Genomic DNA, 22,965 nt, shown 5'->3' with positions numbered 1-22,965 from the left:
AACCGAGCAGGAGGAAGTCGCCTACACAAAGGGGAACACTGCGCTGTGTATTTTCTGTTAACCCGAAGAAAGACAAATATCTCACGACCCTACATTAGTTTGGGCATTTATAACAAAAAGTATTCGTATTTTAATGAGGACTTATTTTATGTTTATATGAGCTACTGGTAACCCGTGTGACGTCCACGGGCTTTGAACTCCCCTTTGTTCTGTGAATGGTACGCTCCAGGCTGCGGGTCTAGTTCAGCCTGCCTCCTCGTTATCGCCCCCGGAAGATCTCAGGCTGCGCGGAGCACCTGACCGTCGCGGTAACAGACGGCTATGAAATGAGAGAAACGTAGCGCCCTTCGCTTGCCAAGACCCATCACGAACTGGGAACACAGCGACGCTGCTTTTTGTCTGCGTTATGTCCTTATTAAAAGCGGCGGCGGTCGTGATGAAGCCTGTGGCGGCGCAACGACTCGTGACTGGTGAATGAATGATGTAGAGGGAGAGAAGCAGCTTGTTCAATGCTGGACAACAAAATGAAAGAGACGTGTCGCATCTGTGGACGGGATCTCTATGGCAACCAGCGCCGGTGGATCTTCCACCCAACCACCAAGCTCAACCTGCAGGTGCTGCTGTCACATGCGCTCGGCCAAGAGCTGGCACGGGATGGCCGCGGGGAGTTTGCCTGCTCCAAGTGCGCCTTCATGCTGGACCGCATGTATCGTTTCGACACGGTGATAGCCCGCGTGGAGGCCCTCTCCATTGAGAGGCTTCAGAGGCTCCTGCAAGAGAAACATCGGCTCAGGCAGTGCATTGGCGGATTGTACAGGAAGACCAACTCGGCGGAGAGCCCCCTGACTTCTGCGGACGAAGGTGAAGCGGCAGGAGACGGGATGGTGGATATTTCAGGCCTGACCCATGCAAAGTACTGCGCTCTTCTCCAGGAGGACCTAGTCTACTCTTTGTATGAATCCTGGGCCGACGACACCGTGGATTGCCCCCATCACCACTACCAACACACTTCGGCTGGGCAAGGGTCAGAGGTTGCAGGGTCTCACCGTTGTATGCCCGCCACTCCTAGGAGATGCCGTGGTTGTTCCCATTGGCGCGTGGCGGACTCTGACTATGAAGCCGTTTGTAAGGTACCCAGGAAGCTAGCAAGGAGCACTTCTTGTGGCCCCTCCACCAGATATTCAGCTAGCTTCTTTGGAGGCAGTGGTGGCGGTGCAGAAGTAGAGGAAAAAGGAAATGGGGATGAGCCGGATGAGCCCACATCCTCTCTAACACTAGTTCCTGGTTCTCAGGATGTGTCCAAGACTTCAGATAGTGAGCACACTCTAGCGGGAAGAGCCAGCTCCAGCCCCTCGATAGCATCCCTGGAGACAACCGAGGACTACATTCAGACAGATGAACTGTTGAGCCCTCCCAAAGAGCCATTGGACGATCGGATATCTGACACTCTCCCTAACAGAGCTCCACATGGCCAATCCTCTCCTGGACCAAGCATCTCACTGGCCCTCTGCTTGCTACAGAATTATGCTGTGCACCGACCAGTACAAAGCGCCAAAGGCAGTAAACTTCCGGTGTTGCTTAGACGGAGCCCCAATCCTGGAAGATTGGACTTCTCTGATCCAATTCTGGAACTGACCTTTGGAACTCCGGATGGTGAAGGATGTCACCACATGGCAACACCTGAGCTGGAGGCCCCCCTGATCCACGTTGGGCCAGACCTTGTTCTTAATCGGGTTAATGTAGAAGACCGTTCGGTGGATGTTTATATAGAATATCCGCCACCAAAGCCACATCAGGTATAACGCCTTGGCTAGCAGAATTGCGAATGCGCTGCATCTGGATAATGACACAACTCGCAGTCAGTTCGTCCCAAAACTAGGATCCTCATTCTAGTTAATAACAAACCTAAAAAAAATGTCCACTAACAAGTAAACCCAAGGGGAAAATTCAGTTTCACGAACTGTTTGAGACCCTCAAAATATGTATCAAAAATAATCAAGTGACTGCCAATGAACATTGTTGCACAATTAGCCACACAAATGTGTCAGTTGCTGTATCCAGCTCACACAGCAGGAAGGCAGAGGACGTCCGCCATTGCGGTTTGTGTCTCAGTGAACGAATACATTGAATTAGCCTTCGGTAAGCTTCCAGCCACGGCATGGCCTACTTGCTTAATGTGTGTATGTAGATCTGTGTTGGCATGCAAACACGAGGGTCATTGTCATTTTAAGGCACAGGATTGTTTTCACATGTGCAACTGAAAAGTAGACTTTAATATCCCCATTTCTCTATTCAATATGTCTCCAAAGGCCGCATCAAAAATTCAGTTGCGACAAATGAGTAATCCCGAGCGTTATCTTTGTTAGGCCTTCTGTACGCCGGCCTTCTACAATAAACATAAGAGCTGCTGACATAAGTAGGTTATGAGAGGGGAGATGGTGAAGACAGTGGCTGTACTGTTGGCCTGATTTCACCCACTTCCACCCAATGGTACAAAACCACAACATCTCACCAATTCAGCACTTCCATTTGAAATGGCAATAACGACCTAAATTGTTTGTAAAATCCTCATCTTGCTTGATAGTATAAATCACACGGGACTGATGCAACCGTCTCGTGGAGTGCACATGTGTGTTATGTAAACATAATGGCCGTACAGAGCACTTTGGGCACACTCGGGCTAACTCAGGCATGTCGTAAAGGCAAAATCCTACGCAAGGGGCTTTTTTCCAAATGATCACATGAACGAGCAGACTTTTTAATGGAGAACCAGCACTACGCAAGACGCCCACAATGCTCTTTGCAGTCCTGCTTTTTTTTTCTTGCATTTCGATGTCTGCTACAACATGCAGCGTTATTGACCGACACTATTTTTAGTCAATGTATTACTCAGCTTAGACCATAACCAAGATGTGTGATATTAGTAAGCAAATATTGCCCCCGGACCCGCTCCTGAAAGCGATTGCAAGTTGTCTCAATACTTTTGTGTATGATGTATTTGGGCTACAGATTTTAGACCTGACTCTCTTTGTGTTGCAGAACCTTGTCGAGGAGCAGCAAAGCCAGCTGAACCAATACGAGTGTGCAGCCGGTCAGTGTGTCAGCGAGCTGCAGAAGGCCCAACTCCAGGTCCAGTCCCTGCAGGCCAAAATCCACGAGAGTGATTCCAACAATATGGTAAGACCATTTCGGAGGAATATGACTGACGGGAGGCTGAGATTGACTTGTAACATCTGCATTCACGCATAGAGGCTACAGGAGAAGCTGAATGAGATGGAGTGCGAGCTTCGTTCCCTCCGCCAGGCCGCTCAGAGTCGGGAGAGAACCATCCAAGACCTTACGGAATCTATCGGCGCCAAAGACAGTGAGGTGAGTGTGCGCTCTTGAAACAAAATGCATTGGATTTATGTAATCAATCTAAATTCTGCCTCAAGGCCCAGAAGTTGTATCAGCTGATCGAGGGGCAGAACGTCACATTAAACAAGCTCCGAGAGATGGCCCATCGGAATCAACTCGCACAAAGCAAGGTCAGATGTTTTATTATTTTTGGGTGAATCATCTGATGTCCTTCAAGGTGGCAGACAAAAAACAGATCGGCCATTCAGTAGTTTAACTCGAAAAGAGAAATTCAGACATTATTTAGATTCCCTGCACACAGTAAAACAAAAATGTTTGTTTATTCTCTCTTTAGACACCAGAGGGGGTCAGTGAGTCTGTGACGCTTTCCCAGCTGCAAGGGGAGCTGGTGGGCGTGCAGAGCTCCCTGTTCTCTTTGGGCCTGGAGCTGGAGGCCAGCCAGAGGAGCTTCAGTCAGAGTCAAAGACAAGCTGACGATCTGGCCCGCTTCAAAGACAGACTGAACGCTGACCTCCAGGAGGCGCTGCAGCATAAGGAAGAGACTGAAAAACACAATCAGGTTTTGTGGCTATTTAAAAGCAAGCGCAAAGGATGTGCGGTACGTTAAAATTCCACAGGCCTGAATGACGATCTCTACTCTTTGCTGCAGGACCTGCGTTGCGCACTTCAGAAAACCCGCGCCGAGCTCAGGGCGAAGGAAGAAGCTCTGAAGGAAGTCGAGGCCGAGAGGCTCTCCGCGGCGCAAGAAAAAGACATGAGCATCGCACAGCTCAATCACACTCTGCGGGAGAAGGAGCGACAGTTACAGGTCACCCCCCCCATCCCTCCTCACACTTTGCACGATGCACACCGTATATAAATCTGCAGCTTACCAAACTTGTCTTTTCTCGTTTCTTTTAGGAGTACTCACAAATGTTCGAGACACCAGAAAGTCCCAAACCAAGAGATGCACTTGTTGAGAAATTAAGAGAGCGAATTAAAGACCGAGACAGAGCTTTGGAGGTAGTATGCAAACAGACTGAATACGTCTCTTACAAGGGAAGAAAAGTCTGTATTTCAAATAAAATGTATTATTATTATTATTTTGCACTCCATTTCACAATATCTCTAAATATATAACCTCGTGTAAAGATTTATATCAAAATGTGTACTAGTCCCTGCATACCGCTACTTAATCTTCAAAGATTCTTGAAGATGCTTGAATTTTTTGATGATGATTTGAATGTGCTTGAATCTCGACGTGCTTTTTTGACACCAATTTCTGTTTTCCCATTGGCGAGGGTTTTGTCTCCATTTATTTAAAAAAAAAAAAATAATAATAATAATATAGCGGATTTTGAGCTGGTATGAGGTGTGTGTTACATTGAAAATTCCAAAGTAAGATCTTCCCGCAGCGCACCATCGATGACAAGTTCCGCTGCCTGGATGAACGTGAGGGTCAAGTGAGGACACTGCAGCTGGCGCTACGGGAAAAAGACCGAGACCTGGACAGGCTCCGCTGCATCCTGTCTAACAACGAGGAGACCATCACGGTACACTTTGAAGTTGCAAGCTTGAGTTGACATTTCGAGTACGTGTATACGCTTGCGATAACTGGACTGTGTGTGTGCTTATTTTAGAGTCTCGATGCTCTGGTGCAAAGGAAAGAGCTGGAGCTGGAGCAGGCGGCCGAAGCCTACAGAAACCTTCAGTGGCTGAAACAGGCCAGTGAAGAAAAGGAGAGGAGAACTTGCAGGGAGAAGGACGCCATCATTGGCCAGCTGCAAGCAGCGCTGCAGGCTCGCGGCAAGGAGATACAGGTTACAGACGCATTGCGGCTTCTATCCCGACACTTTGAAGATCTCTAAGGAGAAAGTCCAAGCAAGGTTGTTTTCTGTGTGCGCAGGATCTGACGGCGACCCTGGTCGCCAGAGTTCAGGCCGGCCCTACCGAGGTGGTGGAGGAGCTGAAGGCTCGGCTCCAGCTGAAGGAGAAGCTCTTCCAGGAGCTGCTGTCAGACCGCAGCCGCCAATCGATTGAACACCAAACGCGGCTTTCGGACTTGCTCAACACCCTCGCTGACAAAGACCAGTACCTGCAGGTATGAGATCGCAGGCATTTGTGAATGTCTTCTCATTCAACCAACAGTTGCGATCCGCTATTAAAAGGATGGGAAAAAAACTAAACTGAAATCAGTTCAACAGTGTCAAATGTGGAATGTTTCTTAACAGTAGTAACAGGGGGGACTGGAAAAGTCACAGAAAGGCATGAAAGTGACATACCTAGAAAAATGGGGGAAAAAAGAACATATGAAAGTAGTGAAGGAAATCTATCTCTAAATTTCTGTGGCTACTAATGTATATTCATTCATTCATTCATTTCATTCATTCATCTTCCGAGCCGCTTGATCCTCACGAGGGTCGCGGGGGGCGCTGGAGCCTATCCCAGCTGTCTTCGGGCAGTGGGCGGGGGACACCCTGAATCGGTTGCCAGCCAATCGCAGGGCACACAGAAACGAACAACCATCCACGCTCACACTCACACCTCGGGACAATTTAGAGTGTTCAATTAGGCTGCCACGCATGTTTTTGGAATCTGGGAGGAAACCGGAGCACCCGGAGAAAACCCACGCAGGCCCGGGGAGAACATGCAAACTCCACACAGGGAGGCCGGAGCTGGAATCGAACCCGCTACCTCTGCACTGTGAAGCCCACGTGCTAACCACTGGACTACCGGGCCGCCCTAATGTATATTCAATCTCATTAAATGTGATTTGTGCGTGTGTGCGTGCGCGCCGTTGAGAACCACATCGGTGCATTTTCATGAATATTACTCCGTATCCATCTCAGGACAATTCGTACAGGCTGTCCTTGGTTATAAGCGAGCGCACGGGTCAGCTGCAGGAGGTGCGCAGGCAGCTGTCCAAGAGAGAGCAGGAACTGTGCGAGCTGAGGCGGGACAAAGAGAGGCAGACGGCCGGAGACGTGCAACACCTGCAAGGTCTTCTCCGAGAGAAAGAAGCCTTTTTTAAGGTACCCGCTTTCAACTCTTTGTCTTTGTGTCCCTCGCGCCAAAAGTATTGACTGTTGATTCCATTGATCAGGAGATGATGCAGAACCAAGAGGAAGTCATGATGCGGCCGCCGTCTCCAGAGAGTGAAGAAGACGTGAAGGCTCTTCGGGAAGAGCTGCAGTTAATGCTTAAGAAGGAGAGGGAAGCCCAGGTAGACGTGGAAAATCAGTTTTTCTTTTGTCCGTGTCGACGCTTAACCCGTTGTTATCCGATCCCTTGCAGAAAGAACTCTCTGCTCTGCGCTCGTCTTTGGCTGCCCAGCAAGCAAAGGGAGCAGCAACAGCAAGTACCGAGGTGTATTGTTGCTTCATTCACGGATTACGTGTTGTGCGGCGATAACGGGCAGGAACCAGAGATTTGCTCAAAAAATCACCTTCAATCTCATTTTGTTTGATCCCAAACAAATTAGCATGTGCTGGAGCAGCTTGTCTTGGAGTATCGTCAGCTGAATGGTGCCCTGAGGACTGAGAAGAGACTCTACCAGAATCTCATTCACACCAATAGCGACAGGTAGGCAGTGGATACCTTGCAGGCACAATATCAAGTACATTTGCACACGGAATCCCAAATTTTGTCTTACTCGGTTATTACAGTATAATTATTGTTGTAGTTTGCACAGCCAGGAACCCTGGACTGCTCTCACTCCCTTTCCGCTAAATGTGTACATACATCTACTGATGCCTAGTCTGGACACATCATCAGTGATGTTCCTGGATTCACTGGACGATTCAATTGTAAATGACAACTAGGATAATCATTATAGTCCCCCCCCCCCCCCCCCCCCCCCACATATTCAGATTTACGCAGGTACTGCTTTGCCACCATCATGTAGCATCTTATCGATGAGGAACTATGTTGAAGTGAGGGGAGAAGCTTCATTTAGACATACGAAGAAAAAAATGAAATTATCGTATGCTCAAAAGAACCGAATACATTTTTTTAAAATCACCAACAAAAATACATTTAGGAACTCACAAAACCGATATATCTGCGATTGTACATAGACAACTCTGCTTTCCACTCAACAGCTCGGACAAGGTCTTGGCCCTCCACACTCAGCTGGACTCGGTTCAGGCACTCCGCGGGCAACTGGAGGAGGTCCTGACCCGGATTCAGAACATGGCCCTGGACCTGGAAAGGGCCACCAAAAGGCAGCGTGACTTAGGAGGTGGGAACAGTCAGACTCAAGCCTCTGGGTCTGCAGGGGCCACTCTCACGAATGATGTGTGATGTTTGGTGTGGCCTCGACATGCTGATGAAAGCTTGTTCCTAAAAAAAAATTAAAAAAAAGGTTGTGCTCATAGATAGAAACACCTAACCTCATCCAGATGCAACATAATCAAAGAAGACTAACCTCAATGGAGTCATGCTTATGAATAATGGTGTTGTGAATGTTCTATTTGCTTTCAAAAAACGACTTGCAATTTTTTAATTTTTTTTGCTTGTCAGTGCTAACTGTTCTGTTTTGCCATTTCCGTGTGCCGTCTCTCACCGATGTTACTTTTCCAGCCTTGGAGCCGCAGTTTTACGTTTCCTCCGGAAGCCCACGCCTTATACAAAGTACATACGGTGCAACATCTTGCCATCCACTATTTACTTGACGTCATCTTGTTGTCTGCAAGGACATGTACAGTAGTTCACGCCAACGTACAAATCCCTCCAAAAAAGAGTTCCCAAGCTTCTGTAGTCGGCTTTAGATTTTTTTTTTTTCACACACGGAGCAACATAACTGAACAGTAGGAGGGTGAATGACTAGTTATCACGAGTGGCCGACTATCACCAACTAGTTATGCGATTCAAACGCATGGATGCGAATAGGACGGCTGTTCTATTGCATTCCCTTTTACAAAATATTACCGTGCGGGAAGCCACATCCAGCCAGCTGCCGCTAAGCCGTGCCAAAACGGTTAATACGGTATGCATACAAAATATAGATTTACAATAGTACGTAACAAAATGTAGCATTTCAAATGTGCCTGTGCTAAAAGTCAAGCGAGGAGAGTCTCTGTCACCTACAAGCACAAGTACAGTTTGGTGGCGCTAGCAGATATATCCATAACCTCGCACATATTGACACTTTTTCTGGTCAAAACGTTTCCTGAAATGGAAGCCGTTTTGCACTCTGCGCTGCGTCGGGAGAGTCGCCGACCGTTTGGTTGGCAATTGTTCAGTTGTGTCGCTCGGTGCGTGGGCAGCCTTTAGGTTCGTTTCAGAGGAACTTTGCGCTTGCTCCTTGATGGTCCAAATAGGCAAGAGACGTCAGCTGGGGCTCTATTAGATGAGATGGAAATAAACTTGTACAGTGCTACGGTATTGGTAAGCTTTTGCTATCCATGTTCTATCTCCTGTTCAATTCATCCTGGAAGCTCTTATCTCACCTCAGGCATTCTTTGTCAATCCTTTTTGTATTTGAAATGCAATTAAATAAACACATGCTGTTTTTCCCTCTGTTGAAGAGAACTTCTTCTCTTTATGAATATCTTTTTTTCTTGTGTTTGTTGGGAGGACATTGAGAAGATCCCAACCCTGAAATTCCTGATTTTTACCTTGTATGGAACCCCAATCTCTGCCCCCAGAACAATGGGAGGGGGGGGCCTCAACAGGCAACATACATGACATGAGATTGTCCCTTTAAATGTGTTTCTTTATTTCCCACCTGGTGTGAGTGTGGCATGCATTCCACGTCTGCATGACCGTGAGTCCCCCAAACATCCCCCAATATAAAACAGCCAAGTTGTCACACTGATGGTCGCTCACTGGTTAAGTGTGCCAAAGCGAAGAAAAATGTCAAGAAATACAATTCTTCAATCTATAAATTCCCAGCGCAAGTAGAGCCTCCTCTTAAAAATGCACAAAATCAACGAACCGGAAAATGCAAGACCCCATAGACCCCTTTCCTACGCTGCCATTTCATGCTGACAGTAAACAATCACTTCCAAGACGCAAAACACGGGTATTCATTTAATATACATTTTGTGGCGTTAAAGTGCATTCCGTCATCCTGAGCCGTTCTTAATATTCCAATTACCTTATTTAGCCAAGATAACAGTACGCAGTTGGCGTTCCACCCACTACAAGAAATAAAACCTGAACGTTACCACTTTAGGAAAAGCATCCATTTTAATACAACAAACAACTTCTTCACTGGCAGTAACCAACTCCAAATGTCCGCCATTGTCCCGACCAGTCCAAACAGACTATATTTTTAGTGCTTCTATATAAAATCTATGACTCCATATTTCTTCAAAGACTGTTCAGAACCTCCCCTTGGTTTTCAGTTTGCTCCACCCTGAATGTGTTTTTTGGCCCACTGGAAAGCGATGACATAACATTTCCCCCTCAGCCCTGTGACTCCACGTCAGAGTGGAGCTGTGTTAGTCGAGGAAAAAAAAAAAAAAGATGTAGAAATAAAAGGAGGCGGGAGTGACTGTGGATATCAACTATTGGGAACTGCACAAGTGGACCATGTCTAAATGCGCTTGGTGTGTTTCCAGATGTCAGCACCGAGGAGGACGAGGGGGATGATGAAGACGGCAGCAGCGACGAGTTCACCGACAGCATAGAGGACGACGAGAAAGTTACACCTGCGAGTTTGCCTTTCACCCAGGTTGGATTTTCTCTTCCACACCCGCGTATACTCGTTTCGACACCGCCGCGGGTGTGACGGCGCTAACAATCCAACGTGTTTGTGTAGCCTCAAGCGGCCCTTGGGCATGAAGGAGAGTCTGCATTCCTGACGACTCGCACGCAGAGCGTCGAACTGGAGCTGAAAGAAATACAGTCGCAGCTCGAGCGGGAGGGATTCACCTCGGTGACCCACATGAGGTGCGTATTTGTCCCAGTGGCAATTTCCGTTGTTTTTTTTTTTTTTTCCCCGTTTGATGGCAACGCGGTGGTCTTGTTTGCTCAAAGGAGCACACTGCAGAGGCTTCGGAAGGAGAACCGCTTCCTAAAAGAGCATCAAGTGGGGACGAACCACGGGAGTCTTGACCGGGGTGAGGAGGAGGACGATACTGAGGAGGAGGACTACATGGAAGATGATGAAGTGGGGGCGACGTCTTGCGTGCCTGTCAAGGTAAAATAATGTCCTGTATGTTTGTGCCCTCGTTTTTCCTAGGCCTGTTCTATCATATTCTAGTCTCGGAGTACATTGGAACTTAGTGGTATTAGTTGGGGGGGAAAAGGACAGCTTGCTAAATAACACGTCTGCCTTATTGAGGTTCTGGGTTTGAATCCCGGCTCGGGACTTCACATTCCAAAAAATATGCACGTTTGTTCCAGGGTCCGAGTGAGCGTTCGGCCCGGCTTTGTTCGGAGAACCGAGAGCTGCAGGAGAGGCTGATGGTGTCTGAAGCCACCGTTCACGCTCAGGCCGAGCAGCTGAAGGACTACAGGGACCTGCTCAGTGAGTCTGGTCGTCATCATCATCATCATCATCATCACGGGAGCACGGCAAGGTTGAAACGATTCGTGCGCAGAGTCTTGACGGTTTGACGTTTTCTGCAGCCGAGACGTCGGTGCAGCAGGCCAGTAAGCAGGTGCAAGTGGATCTACAGGATTTGGGCTATGAGACTTGTGGACGCAGTGAAAATGAAGCCGAGAGGGACGATGCCAGCAGCCCGGGTGATGCCAAGATAGAAGCGCACACAGATTTTCTGTTTCTCGGTGTATTGCTTTCATTAATGCGAGATCTTTTCTCCTCCTCAGAGTTTGATGACCTCGAGATGTGCACGTCACTGTCTCACCAGCAGGAGGATAGCGTGGGAGGGGACTGGTACAAGGCCAGTAGAACCGGGACTAATGGAGATGCATGCGATGGAACCGGGGAGGAGTCGGCTTTACATCACCTGGTCCAGGATCTGCGCTCCCAGCTAACCCGCTGTCACAAAGTCATCCGCGGGCTTCAGATGCGTGTTCGCTCCATGTCGGCCACAAGCGACTACGCCTCGAGCCTTGAGCGGACGCCGCGCAAGGTATCGCTCAATCAGTTTGGCCGCTTCATTCATGACCCCTCACCTTTTACGTTGTGTCTTGCAGGTAAACTGGGCCTTCGAGATGTCACCCGCCCAAGAGGGCGTGGAGGAAGATGAAGGCTGGGTGTCCGACACCCAGGCGACTTCGCCTGCGTCCAAACCCAGTCGCGAGCTGCAGGAGCTGATGGCACGAGTGGCCACCTTGGAGGCCCAATTGAGCAGCTCCAAGTTGGAGGGGAAGTGCGAAGCAGAGCAGGGGAAATGTGCCACATGGCCTGGGTGCGGCATCAGACATTTTTTACCAAACAATACAGTTCACATAGGGTCAGGCTTCCTGCCTCCTTTAACAGGATAAAGCAGTACGCTCCGCTGGGTTTTTTTCCCCTCTGAAATTACCCTAAATGCCACAAGATGGCGCCAAATCCGATCTATTTAGCGCTACAGCTCCTAAAATGTATTTCTTCCAGAAGTCACACACTGCAGCACATTTTTGTGTTGTGTTGTAAATTTGAGGGGCGTGGCCTGGATAGATACGTCAGGAGGTGCCGTCATTGACCATTTGCAACTTGGTTAAGTCAATGGTCAGCATTTACACTGTGCTCCTTATGAGTGTTTTCATTTTGTATACGTGTGTTTGACTGAGAGATATTTCCACGATTCACATTTTTAAGCGGAGGTCAATTACTTGCGCTTTTTTGCTATTCATGGCAGAACTCAATACGGGTTTCCAAAAAAATATATTTTTTCAGCCTTCACAACATTAGAAAATGAAAAGGACACGGTGAACTAACCTCCTTATCAACAGAAAACATCCAGGTGTAATATGATCTAATATTTTGCTTTCTTGTGTCCCCTTTTCACCTCCTCCTTTTTGTGCAGAAAGTACAACTCTCTCATCCAGGCCCAAGCTCGTGAGCTCTCCCACCTGAGGCAGAGGATGAGAGAGGGTGAAGGAGTCTCCCATATCCTCACACAGCATCTGGCTGACACCACCAAGGTGCCCGGGAAGTCCCTTTGCGGTGACGCGGATCTCTTGTCAGACTTTCCGTTGCTAATTTTTCTCCCCCCCACCCTCCCTCAGGCTTTTGAGGAGCTGCTGCGGGCCAACGATGTTGACTACTACATGGGGCAGAGCTTTCGAGAGCAGCTTTCACAAAGCACCGCGCTAGCTCAGAGACTGCTCATCAAGCTGACTGGACGTAAGGCACACCCTCACGTCTCCCCCAGCCGCAGCTTGCGTTGTTGTCATTCCATGCATTTTACGACAAGTCCCAACCTGTGCCTTTCCTGATTCAGGAGTGGAAAGCCCCGTTGACAAGACAGGCCACGAGTTGCTGGCCATGCAGTGAGTCACCTTAATCGTCTCTTGTATAGATAAACAAAAATACTTTTTTTTTTTAATGAAATAATAATTTTTGGGACAATTGGATAATGTCCCACAGAGTACCTGCTGATCCGTCATGACACACTAAGGATTAACTACGCCATTGGATTGAATAACATTGGGTGCAACAAAATTTAAAAAAAACGGAGGCATGCCTTTGTCATAGCCCCCTCTTGCTGGCAGAATTCATGTTTAGCCTACACACAAAGGCCAGTAAAGTCAGTGCATACTCCAGTGACGCAACTGGCTTTACCTCCTCAAAGTATAAAAAGGGCAGCGAGCGTGAGCAAGAAAATCGTCAGAAATGTCTCGTTAAAAAAAAAGACTGCAAGGCCTTTGGGCACAAATTAGCACCAATTTCACTCACACTAGATGTCTCCGTTTTGGTTGTCCTCGCGACAAAAACAACGACAGTAATTGTTTGAGTGTATAAGGTCAACTTAAATTGTCTTAGTCATGTCTTTTTGTTTTTTATATGCCGGTTAAAAAAAAACTTTGGGGGGGATTTTGTGCGCATTCTGAAACGGCACCACAAGATGGCGCCGCAGCTCAGTTGCGTGTCCACTTCCTGTGTGTATGTTTTTTTCCCCTTTCCTTTTCATCAAATCTTTTCAATTTTCAAGAGTAATGTTGGAAGACGAATTGGAAATGATAACGAAGTGTTTTGGGGTTCATATTTCCTGGTTTATCTATGAGTAAAACCTTTGATAGAGGCCATTTTGAATATTCTGAGATCAATTACTTGCAGTTTTTCGTTGTTTGTGACGTGGCTTGGTCCCTAAAACAGCTGGCTTATTGATGGATAGAGAGAGAGATATAGATAGATGATGTAACATGCGAAGAAGAAAGAAAGGAGACAGATGGTCGCCGTTAATCCACACAATCAAGTAGGTAGAGGGGATCCTTTACTCTTAAGATGATTTAGCTGTAAAGACATCCCAACAGCTGCTGTTCAGCGGGTCAGTGCTGCTGCAGAGAGGAATCATTCCCGTCTCGTAGTAACATTTTTCGTTTTTTTTTGGGGGGGGGGGGTTGTTTGTTTTCTTGTGTACTTTTCTTTGTCTTGGTCGCGTATTTTTTGTCTTTTTTTTCTTTTCTTCTTTTGGACTTTACTGAGGCTCAAATGGCTCCGCTGTGGAAATCACTGATTTCTAAGAGCTGTCCAATATACAGAGACTCCCTGTGGTCTTTTTCGGTGAACGATGTCCAGGGTCGATCCGGAGAGATGCGCCTTCTTAGGATGCTCAAACAGTAAGAAAGGAATAGGATGAAAATATAAAACACTCATTCGCAGTTTCAAGTGTACACGAATGCCGTTCTGTAGTTTTATTTTGTTTGCTGTTCCGGTCTTAGCTGGCGAGGTATTGCGTTCTTTTACCAGCATTGAGAAAAGGGGACTCGTAAAATGAGAGAATTCCTTCTTTGTCAACAATTTCGACTTTCTTACCCGCGCTGTAAAACAAAAGATTTTATCAAGGTTGTAATGAACGTGAAACGCATTTTCGAATTGCAATTTACAACAATTTAGAATTTTCCTCAGGCTTTCTAACGTCATTGGCAACGCTTCCCCCTGCAGGCTTAGCAAGGAGCTTCAGCAGAAAGACCAAATCATCGAGTCTCTGCACAACAAGCTGCAGCATCGCCCTGAGACGCCATCCAGCTGCCAAGCCCTCTCGGAGACCACCGACCCATCAGACAGGACTTCCTTGGTGTCCGACGAGTGTCAAACCAACGAAGACCTGGATCTGTGCTCCGAGTTAGACGCCGGAGACTATCGGGACCAGGATGAGCAGCGACAATCCGAACCGGATGGTAACCGGACCTTTTATCATTCTGTGATTTTTTTTTTTCTTCTTTCTTTGTCTCTCTGCTCTGTCCTTCATCTTCCATCACCGTCTTTTAGCTCATTCATCGATCCCCCCTCCTTCTCGTGGACACCTCCAATCATCTTTCAGCTGTCCCGGAATGCTTTTCTCAGCTTCTGGGGGTTTAACCGCTCCGTCCTTGAAAGGTAGAGGATTCATGACTCAAGGCTTGCTTGGACCCCCCCCTCCCGGTTTCTTTTCTGTCTCTTGACTCCCTTTCATTCTCCACCAGCCCCTCTCAGTATTCCCTTCTCTTCGTCCTTCGACCTCTCAGGCTACAGCCAGCTACCTCATCATGCCTTTCCGCAGTATCAGTTGGGCGGCATTCCCGAGGGTCACTCACTAAAGTCGGGCTCGGGTATGCTAACAGGTGGAGGGACTTTTTGGGACTTGAGCAACGTGACTGCGCCTATGGGGGACTCTTCTGGAATCCCTGGACCTTTCCTAGAAAACAACCAGACAAGTAAACTTGGCCACTTTATCTCTCAAGCTTCGTGCATGAGACGGTAGCATCCAAAAATGATTTACCATTGAAATAGCCGATATTGCGCGTAAAAAAACAACCCCCCCCCCCATCTTATCTTCAATAAGAAATACAAATGTCGCGCTACATTTTGAGTTATGAGTATCTTAGCTGGAAACGACTTTCGATGATGTCACTAAATCTACAGCTATAATCCAGTCAAACAAATCTATTAACTCTTTTTTTTTTATTGTTTGATTTTCAGGGCCCAATTTAATCGAAGAGCACCTACGGGAGGTGCGATGCCTTCGCCAGCGTCTGGAAGAGTCCATTCGGACCAACGAAAGGCTCCGACAGCAGCTGGAGGAAAAATTAGCAAACCCCGGGCGTGACGGAGGTAGGAGAGCTCAACTCTATGATCAGTTCAGCACGTTTCAATGGTTGGTGGACTTCCCGTGAGCGCAACAAAACAAAAATATTTTGAAGCCACAAACTTGCTCGAATAGTCTTTTCTGAATATTTACACATTCGTCCTCTACTGGTCATCTTTGAGGACATGTTGTGTAAAATAAAAGGCACTCTAAAAGGTGTCATTCAGAATTGTCTCGAGAGAGAGAGAGAAGGAAAATATCACCTAGTTGCACTCACGTGTGTGTTTTTATCTGAAAACTGAAACCTTTATATACAGTTGAACAGAAGTGTTCCTTCATCTGTCTACTGTTGTATTGCTCAGGAGCAGCTACAAACATCTACATTCAAGGGTTGGACACAGTCACACATCTGTCGAATGAAATCCGAGTCCTGACAGACGAGAACTTGAATCTGCAGTCCCGTCTACAGGCCAGCACAGGTAAGGCGCCATTAGATTGTTTTTGCTTGGACCTGTAGTCAAAGCGTTCTTTTTTTTTTTTTTTTTTTTTGCTCAGACTCGTGCGAGGAGCTGATCGAAGCACGCGCCCGCCTCAAGCAAGCCGAACTGGAAGCTGAGCAGTGGAAGGAGGAGTTGAGACGACTTCAGACACACAGTGAGGAGCAGGGACGGCAGATTCTCGCCTTGAGGCAAGCCGGTCAGGAGAGAATCAACAGGTCTGTTCGGCCGAAATGCTTTGAGGAAAATCTATCCGTCCTGAGCTTCTTTTTTTTTTTTTTTTCTCAACCTATTGTCACGCGTGCGTCCGCAGAGCGCAGCACGAGGCGTCTCTACTGCAGCAGCAGTTGTGTGAGAGCAGAGACCTCATCCACTCCCTGCAGAACGAACTGCACGTCTACGATCGCGTGTGCTCCAGCTTCAAATCCAACAAAGGTTCTCGTCTCCTTGCACTCCTACAAATGTCATTGCTGCGTCCTTGAACCCGAAGGCCGAACTTGCGTTTTGGTTTCAGGCTTCCTGTGCGAAGCTCCTGGCCTGCCCGCGGAGTCGGCGGAGCTACTGAGCGAGGTGAGGAGTCTGCGGGCCCAGCTGCAGAGCAGCATCCAGGAGAATAGCGCCTTCAAGCAGCTGGAGCTCCACAAGCAGCTGGAGCAAAAACTGGGCGCCGGCTCCCCTCGCACGCCGTCCCTGTCGGCCTTCGGCGCCAGCCCTCAGAGAGAAAACGTCTACAGGCGACAGCTGCTCCACGGTAACGTTGTCACAAAAGAATTGCCTATGTTGTGGTAATGCAAGCCAACGCTCAATTTTTGCTCTGACTTGCAAGCAAAAATCTAGTCTGACCTCACAGCAAGCTGCAATTTGGCACAAAAAAAATAAACAAAACAAAAAAAAGAGATGCTTCGAGCCGTTCCCATTTGAAGTTTACCGTTAGACTCAACATAAAGCAAATTAGATGCGCATTGAAAACAACTTGACCTTCTGCTAGCTTAACGCTCACACACAATCCAAAACCACCATAAACGGGCTCACCAACGGTCATTTAGCAACATATATTTGAACACAAACGGTGCAGCAACATTTGGGGATAGACAATGTGGCGCAAATCACGGGCATGTTTTCTTTATCCGCTGTGAAGATAAATGACTGATATTATTGCAGCAACAATCATGAACTAAAAACGTATATGAAATTTCAAAGTCTTTTGACAACGTAACCCTTCAAAATAAAACACGATACCCAAATAGGCGAAGACGGGTTCCCCGCATAAAAACATGTCGGACAAATGGCTAGGCGGGGGTTGGCGGTGCACGTGTATGTGAGGCTTCGGTGTGATGTGTGTGTGTCCCAGCCTGGTTTGTGTATGTGTGCTCCGCAGACCCGGCCCCTTCTCCACCTGTCAGGGACATTGGTCTCTTTAACTGTGGATCTCCCTGCCCCCCCTACTCGGACCTGGATGACAACCATAGCGCCGCCAACGGTGTGACTTTAACTGCACTGCATGCCTGTGGCTTCACTCGTACACAGTTTGGTTCTAACGTGGCTGCCGGCGCTTTGCTTCACTCGCAAGTGACCTCGGCGAAACTAGAATGAAAGGAATGGCTTTGTATTTGCTTTCAACCGCCCCACAGACCCCCTCGACCCGCACGCTGAGCTGGAAGGCGACGCCCCCGATGGCTCGTTCGCCAACCGTTACGGCCGCCACGCCGTCGGTCACGTGGATGACTTTAACGCTCTCCAGCAACAAGTCCTTGAAGGTCGCAGCGTCGTGCAGCGCATGGAGGCAGCGTTGCGCCCGCGCCTGCGCTCTCCTCCACCGTTAGGAGCCGCCCAGAAACAAAACAATGAGCAGGTGAGGAACCTTGTGGCTGCACCGCCAAATACTTTTCGATAATCAGGAGCCGTCATCTGACTCATTTCTTTTCAGCTCTTGGATTACGGCAATGTCCCGAGTCTCTTGTCCAACGCGAAGACCCTGAGGCAGATTCTGGAGGAGGCGGCGTCCCTGCTGAAGATGTTCTGGAGGGCGGCGCTGCCCAGCGCCGACGCCGCCACGCCGAACCTGAAGAAGGTTTGCGCCGCCGGCAGCGAGATGGAAATTTACGACTCCGGAGACGTCGCACAGTCACGCGTTTCATGTGATTGAACGCAGGAGCAGTCGATGCAAGAGGAGATCTTGTCCCTCAAGCTGCGCGTGTCTGAGCAGGAGGAGGTACTGAAGGGGACGATTCAAAGACTGAGGAGCACCAGTCGCACCAAGGAGAGCATGGAGCATTTCATCGTGAACCAGCGTAAGTTACAATTGAAGAAGAGCGCACCAAATTTAGCACAAGAGTGCGAGAAGAAAAAAAAAAAGAGCCCAATAGGCCCAATCGTTTTTACACCAAGTAAAGTGTTTAAATAAAAAAAAAGTCTCCCCAAGTGGCATCATTTTGACCATCACAAACAGATGATTTATTCCTCAAGAGTATTTTCCGTAAACAAGTGTGGCGTAAACATAAGTCAGTAAATCCGATTCCAACGACAATGCCAACAAATGTTGGGCTTTAGCACTTTTCATGTTTCATGAAACAAGGACAACATGTGGGACACTCAACTTGTTTTTTTTTTTTAATTTCAACGGATCTCTGTGAACAAAGAAACGGAAATGAACACGGGTTCCCTCTTTTGCACTTTGTTTTGACAGTGTCAAGGACTCGGGATGTTTTGAAGAAAGCAAGGACAAACCTGGAGGTAGGAAAAAATAATAATAATGTACGGTAAATGCCCAACCCCACCCCCCCCCCCCACCCCCCCCCCCCCCCCCACCCGGGTCAAATCATTATTTGTATCAGGATTGTCTCCTCTCTTCTCATTACCCTTACCTGTGATTCCATCACTTCTTGTCTGTTTGGGTCTTGCTCGTCCTTGGGTCTCACACACACGTCACTGCGTGTGAACACCTCCAGAAGAACGAGCTGAGACTTTCCTCTCTAAGCTCCTCGTCTTCCGCTCCCTACGCCGGTAATTGTCTTGCCACAATAGGTAGAGGCTGCCCCAGATGCCGATTTTTTGCTTTTGGATTGGCAGCTTTTACCTTGTGGCGCATTTGTTGTTTGCAATCACGCCGACATTAACGCCTCATCATTTACGGCCATTTCACAGTACAGCAACAGAAAGTATTTATAGATAAATATTCATCCATCCATCCATATAAAATGTAACCTATGGCAGCAGACTTTAGGCGAGAGGCGGGCCCTTGCCAGCCAATCGCAGGGCACACATCGACAAATAACAATTTGGAGTTTTCAATGGAACTAACATGCATGTTACCCGTTCAAGGTGTGAACCCTTTTTTTTAACCAATCTTGCATAATTTACCACAAAAAAACAACAAACACACCTACTCACATTTTTGTGGTCTTTCTGAAACACTCTGAAATGTCGCATGATTACACCAAAGTCGTGTCGAAATGGGAGTTCAAGAAATGATGTTGAAGTGATGCATCTCGACTATTAGACAAGCTTTGTATGTCGGGGGAGGAGCTAAATTGAACCTAAATTGAACCTGGACGGTTACAGAGAGACTTCGCTGCTTGCGCTTTGTCAGTTCTTTTTTTTTTTAAAACGAATCATCAACATTTGAGGTCCAAAAAAATGGATGCTTGGATGAGTTTAGCTTGGGAGCAGCACAATTAAAATAGGGAGCTGCTGCCCAATGTGAGTCACAAACTTTCAAAAGTGTACGTGTGCGCGTTCATGTTTTGTGTGTTGTTACTGTTGTTGTCAAAGAGCACGACACTCACCGCTTATCTTGAGTATACCATTTGCATTATCATACAACTAACACAAACGCTAGAAGTATTTTTCAGAGTAATATTAGCCCCTATCGTGAGCTGGGAGGAAACGAATTGTGGCTGCGATATAACTGTAGCGCGTGTGCGTGCATAACAAATGCTCATTTGTAGCAACGTTCAACACGAAATACACATTCGTGAGTTTAATATCCTTCCCGCGAAAACTTGGACGGACTTGAATAAGCTAATTGAGTACACCTGAAACGTGTCTTACTTATTTTGGAGGAATGTCACAAGCCATAAAGCTTCGAAATCGAAAAGAGGAACTGTAGAGTGTCTTTTTGAAAGTTCTCTAAATTGTGGCCACAAGGTTTCCTCCGCATCAATTCTGGGGCTGCTTATATTGCCAATTTCATTCACAACCTTCTCTCCTGCATGCAGCTGAGGAGCCAGGAGGTGGTGCCCGAGAGCAACCTGCTAATATCCGGGGCTTGACGACTGACGGAGTCAAAGCCCCTGGGGCCAACCAGCGCCCCGCTGCCAGGAAGCGCACCAGCCGATGCTTGCTTTAGACCCCGAACAACCGGACTCAATGCTACGGACCTCCACATTGAAAATCGCTAAGACCTCCTCAGTCCCCTAAACCTCTGTCTTCAACCAGGCCTTACCAAACTCCCTTCAGCGTCCCCAAACTCCTCAAAAGCGCAGTCAGTGTTATTCTTTGAGTGGAGCTGTCAGCAATGTGTATGAAAGAAGGCGTGTGAAACGTGTACCTGGTGGTTGCAGTGACAAGCCGGATTGGAATGGCTTTAGACGCCCCCGAAACGCCGTCTTCCGAGAACATGTGGTAGGGGGAAAGGGGTTTTTTTCTGCACGTAAAAAGGAGGTTTGTGAGAGGAACGCTATGCACATACACATCATGTTCAAAAAGTCTGGGGTCACTTAGAAATACATTGTCTTTATTTTGGATATTCCGCCATAGTTTGAGCGAAACTGAAGCCCCCGGTGGTTTCTAATCCATTTAGAGGCACAAAATGGGGCCAGAGATGAATTCCTTTTTAAACTCCCTGTCAGGTGATACAATTTTAATGAACATGACAATAAGTATTTAACATTTTTAAACTTTTTCTCTACTTTTCTTTAATAAAAAAAGATATTTGCGAGTAACCCACAAACTTTTGAACAATAGTGTATGAGTGCGCTGGGTGTGTGGTCAAGAAAGGTTCACTCAAAGACAAACAATCTGTCATTCCATCAAGCACCGAATGTATTTCAACCTTTAAATCTAACTCACTGGCATTCACAATGTATTAGTCGAGATGATGGAGAAACGTAGGCCCGGTGGAATTTTTTTTTTTTTTTGTGACAGTATAAAATCTTTTCTGCGACGAGCCATAGACACCTGCAAGTGGCTCACTGTTTTGTCACCAGCTTCCTTTTTGGTTCGTCAAGTGCCGAAGTGGCGAGATTTGGCATTTCTAAACGTGCATGTTTGCTGAAATGTGAGGTTGAAGTGCCGCTGCAAAAAAACACAATGTAAAAAAAAAAGCCGACGTACGAGCATGTGCAATAATGCAGTGACTCGAAGCTATCACTGGAGTGTGCATGATCAATAAGATTGTAGAAAAAAAAACAACAAAAATCAACTTATAGGATGAGAGATTGCCACGACTTGCCAAAGTTTGAACTTTTAACTTGCCTTAACCATGTGAATGAGCAATTAGCCGATCAGGGTACTGAAGGCTTCTCGAACCACAATGGAGCTGGTTTGGTGTTTCGAAATGAATTCTAGTTTTGGACCAAAACAAACAAACAAACGGGGAGGAAACATTAAAAAAAAAGTCAGTTTCTCCAAAAGGTCTCATGCCATTCATTTTGTGCATCTATGTGATGACATTCTCATGGCTCATGGTCATGTTATAGATGATGCAAACTTTGGCAGGATACGGGTGGGATCATTGTTGTGTACATTTTGCTTTGTTTGACGCTTGTACACGTGCTATTCATGCTGTAAATATCCTTATTATGTGAGAGCGTGTGTGCGCGCGCGCTTGAATAAAGACACGGTTGCTTTGGTCAAAGTGAAACAGTTTGGGTAGCTGTGCAATAACTCTTTTAACGTGATGTGAACCATAATTGTATTTCAAAGTGTGTTTGTGCCATGTGTTATTTATACGCAGTTTATAGAGGCCACTTTCTGTTTCCGACAAGAAATCGCTTTGCGTTTTCCAGTATGCCACCGAGCACAATAGTTGGCCCCGCATTCATATTTTTGTTGCTTCGCTTGACTTTGAATCCAAAGCGTTGTCGTTGTGGGGGTATTTTCTTTGCTAGAGCAGACAGAAATACGGCCTTATTGTTGTTCACGAGGGGGAGTGAACCGTGTTTTGTGCAGTTCTGGATGTATATAGTGTAGTGTTATTAAACTTGTGCAGCTTTTGATGTGGCTGGAAAGAATGTTAGAAAAAGGACTCGTATGGATCCTGTCTCCGATGACAGTTATGTGTGTTGTGTTGCCCAAAAACAAGTATTTATCGAACGATTTTGGAAAAGAACCAATAAAACAAACAAAATCTGGTCTTTTTTTTAAGCCATCGTGCCTTCTGTGTTTATGAAAACGACCATATATAGTAAGGCGTTATTTGCTGAAAAAAAACGACCGTGTAGAGTAAGGCGTTTTTTGCTGAAAAAAAAACGACCATGTATAGTAAGGCATTTTTAGCCGAAAAAAACGACCATGTATAGTAAAAAACGCCTTACTATACATGGTCATTTTTTTCGTCTAAAAACGCCTTACTATACATGGTCGTTTTTTTGGGGCTAAAAACGCCTTACTATACATGGTCGTTTTTTTCGTCTAAAAACGCCTTACTATACATGGTCGTTTTTTTCGTCTAAAAACGCCTGACTATACACGGTCGTTTTTTTTCGTCCAAAAACGCCTTACTATACATGGTCGTTTTTTTCGGCAAAAAACGCCTTACTATACATGGTCGTTTTTTTCGGCAAAAAACGCCTTACTATACATGGTCGTTTTTTTCGTCTAAAAACGCCTTACTATACATGGTCGTTTTTTTCTGCAAAAAACGCCTTACTATACATGGTAGTTTTTTCGGCAAAAAACGCCTTACTATACATGGTCGTTTTTTTCGGCAAAAAACGCCTTACTATACATGGTCGTTTTTTTTCGTCTAAAAACGCCTTACTGTACATGGTCGTGTTTTTCGA

General features: G+C 46.8%; 1 protein-coding gene across 1 annotated transcript; it reads left to right on the top strand.

Moving 5' to 3' along the window:
* The first annotated feature begins 509 nt into the window (after nt 1-509).
* Nucleotides 510-22,327, top strand: LOC127616579 (myomegalin-like). The gene is made up of 40 exons (XM_052088239.1): nt 510-1,796; nt 3,040-3,177; nt 3,250-3,369; nt 3,435-3,527; nt 3,692-3,916; nt 4,007-4,165; nt 4,258-4,359; nt 4,752-4,889; nt 4,977-5,156; nt 5,243-5,437; nt 6,186-6,368; nt 6,440-6,559; nt 6,631-6,702; nt 6,818-6,918; nt 7,437-7,576; nt 9,903-10,015; nt 10,103-10,233; nt 10,321-10,483; nt 10,690-10,813; nt 10,915-11,031; nt 11,116-11,381; nt 11,446-11,660; nt 12,261-12,378; nt 12,463-12,580; nt 12,678-12,726; nt 14,342-14,577; nt 14,669-14,776; nt 14,863-15,093; nt 15,359-15,490; nt 15,827-15,943; nt 16,020-16,179; nt 16,275-16,396; nt 16,476-16,712; nt 17,340-17,441; nt 17,593-17,813; nt 17,889-18,032; nt 18,114-18,252; nt 18,648-18,694; nt 18,910-18,964; nt 20,179-22,327. The coding sequence occupies exons 1-40, from the start codon at nt 510-512 to the stop codon at nt 20,307-20,309; spliced, it is 6,849 nt and encodes a 2,282-aa protein (XP_051944199.1). The 3' UTR covers nt 20,310-22,327.
* Nucleotides 22,328-22,965: the final 638 nt, after the last annotated feature.

The sequence above is a fragment of the Hippocampus zosterae genome, chromosome 15 (assembly GCF_025434085.1).
Source record: "Hippocampus zosterae strain Florida chromosome 15, ASM2543408v3, whole genome shotgun sequence".
Lineage (NCBI taxonomy): Eukaryota > Metazoa > Chordata > Actinopteri > Syngnathiformes > Syngnathidae > Hippocampus > Hippocampus zosterae.
Note: the sequence above shows the minus strand (reverse complement) of the source record. Positions and strands in the feature narration are given on the sequence as shown.